The following is a 12,309-nucleotide window of genomic DNA, read 5'->3' as shown; positions in this document are numbered from 1 at the left end:
TCTCTCTCTCTCTCTCTCTCTCTCTCTCTCTCTCTCTCTCTCTTTCTCTTTCTCAAAAATAAACATTAAGGGGCACCTGGGTGGTGCAGTCGGTTAAGCGTCCGACTTCGGCCAGGTCACGATCTCGCGGTCCGTGGGTTCGAGCCCCGCGTCAGGCTCTGGGCTGATGGCTTGGAGCCTGGAGCCTGTTTCTGATTCTGAGTCTCCCTCTCTCTCTGCCCCTCCCCCGTTCATGCTCTGTCTCTCTCTGTCCCAAAAATAAATAAACGTTGAAAAAAAAATTAAAAAAAAAATAAACATTAAAATAAAATAGAATCATCAGTACCTTTGAAGCCTGTTTTACATCCCACCCCAATTACATCACTTGCCCTCACAGTTCATGGTTACCCTGAATTTTGTGTTAATTATTCTTTTGCCTTTGTGTTTAAACAGCCATTTGTGTGTATCTCTAAAAAGTTTTGCCTATCATTTTGTATGCTATGTGAATCATATTGTTCTGCTTTCAACAATTATAATTGTAACATTCATCCATGTTGATAATATTTATTTACTGTTTTGTTTTTTTAAATTATTTGAATGTTTATTTTTGAGAGAGAGCAGAAACGGGGAAGGAGCAGAGAGTGAGAGAGAGACAGAAGATCCCAAGTGAGCTTTGTGCTGACAACAGAAACCCCGATGTGGGGTTCGAACTAACAAACTGAACCGTGAGATCATGACCCAAAGTCAGGTGCTTAACTGACTGAGCCACCCAGGTGCCCCTTATTTACTGTTTTATAGCATTGTGTTGTATAAATGTAACACGGTTTATTATTTCTAATATTGGTAGACCTAGTTTCCAGTTATTTTGCTCTGAAAAAGTAATGTTGTTGCTATGAACTTCCTTATACCTGGCTTCTGGTACACAGGTTAAAGAGTTTCTAGGGGGGGCGCCTGGGTGGCTCAGTCGGTTAAGCGCCCGACTTCGGCTCAGGTCATGATCTCGTGGTCCGTGAGTTCGAGCCCCACGTCGGGCTCTGTGCTGACAGCTCAGAGCCTGGAGCCTGTTTCAGAATCTGTGTCTCCCTCTATCTGACCCTCCCCCGTTCATGCTCTGTCTCTCTCTGTCTCAAAAATAAATAAACATTAAAAAAAAATTTTTTTTAAGAGTTTCTAAGGTATGTACCTAGTGTGGACTTGTTGGGATATGTGTGCATTCAACTTTATCAGATAAGGTACAGTTGTTCTACAAAATAGTTTACCAATTAATATTCCCAGTAACAGTGAATAAAAGCATTCGTTGATCCATATTCTCTCCAGTGTTTGATATTGTCAGATTTAATAATTTTTTTTAATCCAGTTGTGTGTATGATATATATCCTTTTTATGCATCTTTTCATTTATTTAACAATTATGTTTTTTCTATATAATGTCAATGTGTTCTCATTTTTTCTGTTGGTTTGTCTTATTGATTTACTGGAATTCTTTATATATTTTGGAAAGAGATTTTTGGCTTATATGAATTGTTGATCTCTTTCAACTTTAGATGGCTCTTTGTTTCACTCTCTTTGGGACGTCTTGTTGGACAGAAATTCCTAATGTCAAAATTACTCGGTCTCTGCCTTTATTATGATTTGCACTTTTTTTTCTTTTGATTTGCATTTTCTTTCATTTAAGAAATTATTCCCTACTTCTGGGCTCATAAAGATAGTCATATTCCACTTTTCTATATAGGTCTGGCTACATTATGGGACCTTTTTCACTTTTGTCTTTGCCCCTCTTACTAGCTTTATAATCAATTTTGATAACTAATGATAGTTAATATTTTTGGTGTTAAATGGTACACATAGTATTGTATAAAATATATGTTTAGTAGCCAACATGTACTTAATAATAAAGATGGGGAAAATTTGAGAAGTGGAGGTGAATAAATACTTAAATACAGGAAATGGATTTGTTTCAGTGAGCGAAATCAGAAGTAATTTCTTTAGGACTCATTAAAAATCAAAATAATTAGCCCTTTAAAAAGCATTATTAGTTTAAAATAAACTGCCTGCAATCCTAGACTTTCTTCTAAATCTTGAAGAGTGGCGAAGACATAATCTTAATGATACATTTTTCCATGATCTTTAGGGCTCTTTGTTTTCAGTTTTAGCCTATGTGCCTAGTCCTTTGACAAATTTCTTATTCTATTCTTTTTAAAAATTTATTTGGAGAGAGAGGGAGGGTCAGAGAAATAGGAGAGAGAATCCCAAGCAGGCTCTGCCCTGCCAGTGCAGTGTGCGGCTCCAACTAACCAGCTGTGAGATTGTGACCTGAGCCAAAATCAAGAGTCAGATGCTCAATTGACTGAACCACCTAGGTGCTTCTCTTATTCTGTTTTTTTTTTTTTTTTCTTTAGGGAAGTTGGCAGAAAAAAATCTTCAGGTAAAGTGAAATGTGTAAGACTAAAAAAAATGAATATCATTTTAAGGATATTGTTAAATATCAAAATGTGGGCTATCTTATGACTTGTTAAATATTTCTTTAATGTACTAAAATGTATTGCTCTTTTTTTAGCATATGCTACTTTGATTGAAAATGATTCAAATCCAGAAGTTAGGCGGGCAGTGTTATCATGTATTGCACCATCAGCAAAAACTTTACCAAAAATTGTAGGGCGCACCAAGGATGTGAAGGAGGCTGTGAGAAAGCTGGCTTATCAAGTAAGTCAGTCTAATAACTTGCATTCTTAAAATGCTTTTGAAGAATATTTGGCATATAATGATTTCTTCAGTGAGATATTTATGGATGGAGAGTATAGGTAATTTAGGTAAAATCTTATTGCATTAAATGTGTTCCAGATATTAATTTGTTTTAGAAATTATGGGTTATTTTCTTAGATGAAGGAGATATTACTAGGTACGAAATATATAGACTATGTTGAGTTTAATGACCACCTTATCTTTTTAAGGTTTTAGCTGAAAAGGTTCATATGAGAGCTATGTCCATTGCTCAGAGAGTCATGCTTCTTCAACAAGGTCTTAATGACAGATCAGGTAAGATCGACTTCTTTAAATACATAACTTGAGAAGATTTTGGTTTAGTAGACTTACAAGGTTTAGAAAACATGTTTCCTTAATTATGTGAAGTAAGCCTACCATTGCCTCAGTCTGTCAAAATTTAGCTTGGTATGTCATGTAGAAAACATTTCATAAGGTTAAAGATCGTGGTAATTAAAGGAGCAGAATTTGTTTTAATTTTCCTGTGTTGTAAAACACATCTGTAAAGATGAAGAAACTATATCTTAAGGATGTATAGCTAATTTATATCAGATGTAGTGCAGGATATCTTTTTGAACTCTCTGTCTTCTAAAAATGTGCCATCTATCCCCTTTGTGTATATCTTGATAAGAAGGTGTCCTGTGCTGTAGAAACAGAATTTAGGAATTATCAGACTAGTATAATTTTCCTACCTTTTTAAAATTCTTTTTGTCTTTGTTAAAACTATAGAATCTGCTTATGGGAATGATGAGGAATGATATATTTTAAATTTCTAGTCCCCATGAGAAGGCTCAGATGGCTTAATTTTGCTGTAGCAAGAAAACTTGAGTTTCAAAACATTGTCAGAAGACTAATGACTAAGAGGATGACTTAAAAACTAAGAATAAATTTTGTTCAGTGATATATGCTTAAGTGATTCACTATTGCAAATACAAGCGTGTAACAGATGAAGTCAGGCAATGGGTGAAATAATAGCTATCATAATGTCAGGACTAACACTTGAAGTCCAGTGAATCCAGGGGAGAAGGAATGCAGATATTTTTATAGGCTGTGATAGTAGTTGGGTATTTGTTTTTTTTTTTCAACGTTTTTTTTTTTTTTTTTTTTTTTTTATTTATTTTTGGGACAGAGAGAGACAGAGCATGAAGGGGGAGGGGCAGAGAGAGAGGGAGACACAGAATCGGAAACAGGCTCCAGGCTCTGAGCCATCAGCCCAGAGCCCGACGCGGGGCTCGAACTCACGGACCGTGAGATCGTGACCTGGCTGAAGTCGGACGCTTAACCGACTGCGCCACCCAGGCGCCCCAGTAGTTGGGTATTTGATTTGAACTTTTCCGTTATTACTTGGAAGTGGACAGCATAGTGACTTTTGCAATATTATTGTACTTTTATTTTCTTCTCCAGTATTTTTCCTTGTTCTTCCTCTTAGTCTCTATTTTTATTATAAATACTGATTTTATGTCAACACTGATCTGATGATAAAAGGTGATTAATACAGACAAAATATAGGAAATGGAAGCTAGAGGGAGCCTCTGTTCACTTATATTTCAAATGATTTAACAGATGCTGTAAAACAAGCAATGCAGAAGCATCTTCTCCAAGGCTGGTTACGTTTCACTGAAGGAAATATATTAGAGTTGCTTCATCGGTTAGATGTGGAAAATTCTTCTGAAGTGGCAGTCTCTGTTCTGAATGCCTTATTTTCAGTGACTCCTCTTAATGAGCTGGCAGAAATCTGTAAAAATAACGATGGCAGGTATATACTCATTATTTGAAATGTGATAATGATGAACTTCTGCAATTAAAATTAGTCCCCTTTTCTGATTACTTCAGATTGTATCAGTACTTTTTATCTACCCCACTTGTGTTTTCTTTACTGTGGTGGATGTCTTTTTTATTCTTTTTGTATAAGAACTCACTACTTTATCTGCATAGACAACTTTAGCTGCATTTTTTTTCTCATTTTGTTACTTTGGTTTTTGCATTAGCTTACCATGGAAAGTCCAACAATATACATCCCTATTGTATGTTTGATTCTTTTTTTTTTTCTTTTGCTTTGAATGTTTTTATTTGTGTATGTGTGAATAAGTTAATGACTTTGCAATTAAAGGATGCTGGTTATAAATCAAGTCTGCTTTTCCCATTTTTTATACTCAGTTCAAAATTCTTTTTTAAGTTTATTTATTTTGAAAGAGCAAGAGAGAGCATGTATGAATGGGAGATGGGCAGAGAGAAAGGGAGAGAGAATCCAAAGCAGGCTCCTTGCTGTCAATGCAGAGCCCAATGTGGGGGTTGATCTCATGAACTGTGAGGTCATGACCTGAGCAAAAATCAAGAGATGGACGCTTAACTGACTGAGCTACCCGGGTGCCCCTACTCAGTTCAAACTTTTACCTGGATATTAAGCTTATGTTTTGTCTTATTCTCTCCCTTTTAAATTAAGGAAACTGATTCCATTGGAAACATTAACTCCTGAAAACGCTTTGTATTGGCGTGTCCTTTGTGAATATGTGAAATCGAAAGGAGATGAAGGTGAAGAAGTTTTGGAGCAGATTTTGCCAGAGCCTGTAGTATATGCAGAGTATTTACTAAGGTAAAATTCTTTGCTTTTGTTTGTATTGTAGTTTTGGTGCTGTATGTTTCAGTCCTCTATACCCCTCTGTCAAAGTCAAGCTGGATTGGGAATCAGTTCAAAACCATTTTTTTTTGGATAGGCAAGGATAAATAGGAATGTACATTGAGTCTTTCTGAAGAATACTCTGTACTGGACAGTATACTGAAAGAGCAGAAAGTCAACATGTTTACGGTATTTCCTTAAAGCTGTTAGGGTATGAATATGAACATTTCTACATAAAGGTGATGATGTGTTACTTTTGAAATTGTTGGGCAAACCTTTTCTAAGGGTCAGACAGTAAATATTTAGGTCTGTAGGCCATACTGTGTCATAATGAAAATTATGGTGTGGTGTTACAAAAGCAGCCAAAGAGTATGTGATGTATGATTGTAACTGTTTTCCGACAAAACTTTTATCAACGTTTATAGACACTAAAATTTGAACTTCATATAATTTTCATAGGTATTTTCAGATGTGTGTGTATACATCCATATATAAACAAGCTTTCATTTAAAAATGTAAAACTCTTAGCTTGCACGCTGTATAAGAATAAGCAGCAGGCTGTATCTGGTGCATGGGCCATAGTTTTCTGACTGACAGGGTGAACCTTTGAGGCCAGTTTTAGTATTAATTAAGACTGTCACTGTTTGGCTTTTTGTTTTTTAAAAAATTTTTTCAAAATACACCTTTTTCATTATTTTAATTCTGATTTTTAATTTTATTTTAAAATCATACCATTAAAACATGAATGCAATTCTTGTCAAAATTCAAATATAGAAATATGTAGAAGAAAAATGTGGAAGTTCTTTTCTTTTAAATGTTTATTTCTTTTGAGAGAGTGAGAGCATTTGTGGGATGGACAGAGAGAGGGAGAGAGAGACTCCCAAGCAGGCTCCAGGCTCAGTGCGTAGCCTGTCACATGGCTCAATCTCACAACCATGAGATCATGACCTGAGCAGAGATCTAAAGAGTCGGTCACTTAACTGCCTGAGCCACCCAGGTACCCCTGGAATTTTTCTATCACCCTCTAATTCCTCAATTCCATTTATCTTAGAGTTAACAATTTGGGGTATATACATTCAAATCTCTTTCTCTGCATTTACATGCACGTATATGAAAATGCATGATTTTTTTTAAGATATCACACTATACATTTTTCCTCAACTACTTATATCTGAGATCATTATACGTTGGTACATATAAATTTATCACACTCTTAACAAGATGCCATTTCATAGTATGAAGGCAATATTTGATTTACTCCTCTGTTAATGGACATTTAACATGATTTCCAGTTTTCACTGATAACGTTTTGTTAAATCATACATTGTTATGTATGTTTGGGATTTTGTGGAGTTGATTCCCAGAAGTAAAATTGCTGGACCAAAGGTTATGTATATTTTGGTAGGTTTTGGTGTGTAGAGTTTTTAACTTTACGCTTTTGATGCATTTTTTAAAAAGCTTCTTCCATAGAATATGAATTACAAGCCTGAATTCTCTTTGTATGGAATATAAATAGAGTATTCTGCTTTTGCTTAATGATGATTCAACATAAGTCAGGAGTCGAAACTATAAATGCATTTTAATTTGTGTGCAAAATATTGAATCCAGGGTAAATATCTTAAATGTGAGCCCAATATGGAAACTTATAGCCTCAGTTCATAGTAATATCATAAAAAAATATGTGTGCATCTATTTCAATAGTAGTTGTTTCAGGCTTTAATATTTAATTAGAGTATTCATTATAATGCTGTTTGGGCCATGTTGCAGTGTTTCTAAAATTAAGGAGTTTGATGCAATGCTTAACAATATGACTTGATATAAAAGTAATAGATGCTTATAGAAGATAAAGAATATTAGGAAATAAATACTTAAATAACAGGGAGAGCCTCTCCTCAAGGATTGCTTCACAGATTAATTCTTACTGAAATACGGTAAGGAGCTTGGTTCTTTTGGCTCTAAGAAGTCAGGGATTCTTATATTTCCTTTGCCACTTAATCTGTGGATTTTGAAATAGGTAACTTTAATCAACTTGCGTTTTTTCACTTGTAAAGAAGAAAACTTTAAAAATTGTAGTTTAATTACTATTGAAAGAATACTTTAAGAAATAGAATGGTTTTCTTTTTGGAGGAACATCACTGGATAGGATTAGTTTATTCAGGTACAGAAACAAAATTAAATGGAAAATTGCTTCCTGATAATCTCAGGAATATATTTTCAGACATTTTGTAGCAGGAAGAGTTAGTGATTCATAATTCTGATATGATACAATTTCCTGTTAACTGACGTATTCACATAAAGAAATCAGGGATTTTTTTTGTTAGTTTATTTTTGAGAGAAGAGTGAGAGAGAGCATGAGCAGGGGAGGGGCAGAGAGAAAGGGAGACACAGAATCTGAAGCAGGCTCCAGACTCTGAGCGGTCAGCACAGAGCCTGGTGTGGGGCCTGAACTCGTGAACTGTGAATCATGACCTGAGCTGAAGTTGAACAATTTAACCGACTGAGTCACCCAGGTGCCCCCACAAAAACAAAAAAAAAAATTTTTTTTTTTTTTTAACTGTGTATTTATTTTTGAGACCGAGAACATGAACGGGGAGGGGCAGAGAGAGAGGGAGACACAGAATCTGAAACAGGCTCCAGGCTCTGAGCTGTCAGCACAGAACCCGACGCCGGGCTCGAACCCACGAACTGTGAGATCATGACTTGAGCCGAAGTCAGATGCTTAACAGACTGAGCAACCCAGGCGCCACAGGTGCCCCAATTTTTAATTTTTTTTAAGTTCATTAATTTATTTTGAAAGAGTACGTGCCTGTGTGCATGTGAGTGGGGGAAGGGCAGAGAGAGAAAATCCCAAGCAGGCTCCACGCTCTACCCAGAGCTCAATGAGGGGCTGGATCTTACAACCGTGAGATCATGATCTGAGCCACAATCAAGAGTTGTATGTTTGGGGTGCCTGGGTGGCTCAGTTGGTTAAGGGTCTGACTTAGGCTCAGGTCATGATATCGCGGTTCGTGAGTTCGAGTCCTGCATCAGGCTCTGTGCTGAAAGCTCGGAGCCTGGAGCCTGCTTCGGATTCTGTGTCTCCCTCTCTATCTGCTCCACCTCCTTCTTCTTCTTCTTCTTCTTCCTCTCTCTCTCTCTCTCTCTCTCTCTCTCTCTCTCTCGACCTGCCTCTCAAAAATAAATAAACATCGAAAAAAAATTAAAAAAAAAAAAGTTGTATGCTTAACCAACTGAGCTACCTAGGTGCCCTGATTTTTGTTGGCATTTTAAAAATGACATTTTTCATCAGGATTGTTTTTCATATTACTTTCCAACCTAAAGGTACCTAATTGTCTAAATTTAAATTCTTAAATCTGTCTTAAAACAATTTTTTTTAATGTTTATTTTTGAGAGAGAGAGAGAGAGAGAGAGAGAGAGAGAGAGAGATAATGCAAGCAGGGGAGGGGCAGAGAGAGAGGGAAACACAGAATTTAAAGCAGGCTCCAGGCTCTGGGCTGTCAGTACAGAGCCCAACTCGGGGTTTGAACTGATGAACCATGAGATCATGACCTGAGCTGAAGTCAGATGCTCAACCAACTGAGCCACCCAGGTGCCCCTAATTCTGCCATTAAGTAGCTTTTTTTGTTCACCCAAGATAGGGAAACCTTCTGGTAGGCTGTTGAATATAATCTAGATGAGGGTAAAGCATTAATTTGGGCAGTGATGGTAAGGATAAAAGGGTAGTTGATGGTGCTTATTTAGGAGTATCTACACTAAAATAAGAACAATACAGATGTTAGTAGGGCCCTTAAGCAAGGAAAATACAAATTCATGAAGCTATCTGTATTTTTCTGATTTTTTAAAAGGTCATTATATTCATGGTTTACTCATGTAATTAGCATTGATTATTACTATTTTTTTAAACAAAAGAATAATGGTCACTTAGGGATGATGAGAGAAGACGTGCTCTTTATGAAAAATTGTGTTTTGTTAAAGGGATGGAGAACTTTATAACTGAGAATACTGGTGACTGAAATAATGTTACCAACTTGAGAGACATAAATATTGCTTTTTGAAAATTCCCCATAAGAAATTTGAATCTTTAATTAATACATATTCATATAATACAATATAATATGATATAATATAATATGTATAACATTATTATATATAATATATAACATATTTCATGTACTTAAGGAATATAGTTTTGATGCAAGCCTATAAGTTTGTGAAAATTTGTAACAATAGCATAGAGTTTACTCTTGAAGCCGAATTAGTATAATGTGTTATAAGCATCCATATATATTTGGACTAATAATGAACTGAAAAAGATTCTTTCTGACTTCACTGGGAGCTGTTTAATGTTTTTTAACAGATTTTACATTTTATTCTACTTGTTTTAGTTATATTCAGAGTATTCCAGTTGTTAAAGATGATAAGAAAAGTGATTTTTCCTATATTGGAAATTTGATGTCAAAAGAGTTTATAGGTCAACAATTGATTCTAATTATCAAGTCTTTGGATACAAGTGAAGAAGGAGGAAGGTATGTCTAAATATTAGCCCTAGTCCTAATTTGTTCTTCTAATATGCTATATTGAAATACGGTCTGTTACAGTATGATTAAATGTATTTAAACTACCTTTCTAAAGTGCTAATAAAGAGCTTTTTCTTTCCTCTTATACATATAACAGGAAAATACACCGTTTCTCTTCCTCCCTCTCTGTGTATGTGTGAATACACACATGTATGTGTATGTATACAGGCATATATCCATACATATATATGCATATATGTATATATGATTAACTCTTGAGTAACAGAGGGAGGGTGTAAGGGCACTGATCCCTCATCCCCCCCCATGGAGTCAGAAATCCATGTATAACTTTTGACTCATAAAAAACCTAATTATTAACAGTCTCTTGACTGAAAGCCTTACCAATAAGCATAAACATAAAAATCGACATCAACAGTTGATTAACATGTGTTTTCTATGTTATATAACATATTCTTATAATAAAGGAAGCTAGAGAAAAAAATTAAAATCTTAAGAGAAAATACAGTACTATATTGTATTTATGGAATTGTACTGTACTGTATTAATGGGCAAAAATATGCATATAGGTGGACCTGTACAGCTCGTATCCATTTTGTTCATATATATGGAAAGTACAAGTTCCTCATTCAGTTTTTTTCAGAATAAATAAAATTGCAGGTTTTGCTTAAAAATATTTATAACAGGCAGGATTAGTAATATATCTAAAGATTTGATTCACTTCTGATATTTTGTCATTTCATCATGTTGATTTATGAAAGATTGTAGGATCATTTATAAATATTTTTTGCAGGACATGAATTTTTGACCTAAAGTCTGTACACATTTTTGTATTTATAGTGATAAAAAAAGAACTGAGACAAATGTAATTAAGTCTGCAGGATAAGTGAAATGTTACAGATAAAATGTGTTTCTAAGGTCATGTTTAAATTAAAATATTTCTTTTTGAATGCAGGAAACGACTACTGGCTATTTTACAGGAGATTCTTACTCTGCCCACAACCCCAATATCCCTACTTTCTTTTCTTGTTGAGAGATTGCTCTGCATTGTTACAGATGATAATAAGAGAACACAAATTGTAAGTAATTATCTTCATTGTTGATAAAGGTTAAGAGGTTTTGGCTAATGATATTTAGGATTGTCTTGTTTTCAGTAGTTTTTGCTTTTTTGTCTTTAATTGCTTTTTGTTTTAGTCTTTTCTGTTAAGTTTTTAAACTTCTTAAAACTGAGTCTTTCTCCCATACACACTTTTTATTTATTTTTAAAGTTTATGTATTTATTTTGAGAAAGAGAACAAGTGGGGCAGGGCAGAGAGAGAGGGAGGCAGAGAATCCCAAGCAGGCTCTGCACTGTCAGTGTGGAGCCCAATGTGAGGTTTCAATTCACAACCTATGAGATCATTTCCTGAGCTGAAAGAGGCAGACACTTAACCGACTGAATCACACCCAGGCACCCCAACATGTTTTTTAAATTTATTTTTGAGAGAGAGAGCGTGAGCAGGTGAGAAGTAGAGGGGGACAGAGCATCCGAGGCAGGCTCCACACAAATAGCAGTGAGCCTGATGTCGGGGCTCAAACTCACGAACTGTGAGATGATAACCTAAGCCGAAGTTGGATGCCCAACTGACTGAGCCCCACACGCACATTTTAAAAATTCTCTTCTTTCTTCTGTTAGTCCATCATTCTGTTGAATCAGTTTGAAATAGAGCAGGTTAGGGAAGAGGTGACACATGTACCTTAGTCATAGGGGTTTTGAGAGCTGGCTCAAGTTATTCATACCTACGTTCAAATCCCTTCTGGTACTTTCTGGCTTTGTGACTTTGAGCAAGTTATTGAATTTACTCTTGTACAGAATGAGAATAGCAATAAAACCTACCTTTTCTTGTTCAATGAAATAATGTTCATGAAGTGCTTGGTAAATACAGAAATAAATGTTATCTATTATAATATTGCCAAGTATTTTCTCGAGATAGTCAAAAAAGACAGCTCTGTCAGTGTTTTTCATAAATTCATGTACTGAGTTGCAAGTTAATTCGGAGGTTGTCTTTTCCAGCCCTTCCTTATACGTACTTAAACATAAATCCTTTCTACAATACAGCATTCCCAGTTAGTGGTTATCCACATCTCCTTAAGTACCTTCATTGGGGATGTAGCCTTTTCCTAAATCAGCCAACTCTGATGTCCCAGTGGCTGTGAGAGGAAAAGTCTTTACTTATGCTGTCATTATTTATGCAAGAGGGAATTGAGGATTACTGGCAGAAAGTTTTAGTTTTTGGTCCCTAACATTAGATATTATACTCATTTTTCTTGTTTTTTTTTTTGCGTATTACATGAGAGAATTTATCTTCAACATCTGTGTGCCTGTTTACCTTCTTATAATCTTGGAATTTTTAGTTAGATATATTGTTTGGTCATTTTT

The 12,309-nt window shown here is 35.4% G+C and overlaps 1 protein-coding gene across 3 annotated transcripts in view; it reads left to right on the top strand.

Moving 5' to 3' along the window:
- The window catches only part of NCAPG (non-SMC condensin I complex subunit G), a 49,467-nt gene that overhangs the window by 2,811 nt on the left and 34,347 nt on the right, over positions 1–12,309 (top strand). For 2 of the 3 annotated variants that reach the window (XM_040487321.1, XM_040487305.1), the window contains exons 4-9: positions 2,536–2,681; positions 2,930–3,014; positions 4,302–4,494; positions 5,182–5,331; positions 9,741–9,881; positions 10,846–10,969. In XM_040487321.1, the coding sequence (XP_040343255.1) occupies positions 2,536–2,681; positions 2,930–3,014; positions 4,302–4,494; positions 5,182–5,331; positions 9,741–9,881; positions 10,846–10,969 (839 nt within the window). The remainder of the gene's footprint in view (positions 1–2,535; positions 2,682–2,929; positions 3,015–4,301; positions 4,495–5,181; positions 5,332–9,740; positions 9,882–10,845; positions 10,970–12,309) is intronic. The other variant, XM_040487316.1, reaches the window with a different exon arrangement.

This window comes from Herpailurus yagouaroundi, unplaced genomic scaffold (genome assembly GCF_014898765.1).
Source record: "Herpailurus yagouaroundi ecotype Mexico unplaced genomic scaffold, PumYag 28, whole genome shotgun sequence".
NCBI classification, from domain to species: domain Eukaryota; kingdom Metazoa; phylum Chordata; class Mammalia; order Carnivora; family Felidae; genus Herpailurus; species Herpailurus yagouaroundi.
Note: the sequence above shows the minus strand (reverse complement) of the source record. Positions and strands in the feature narration are given on the sequence as shown.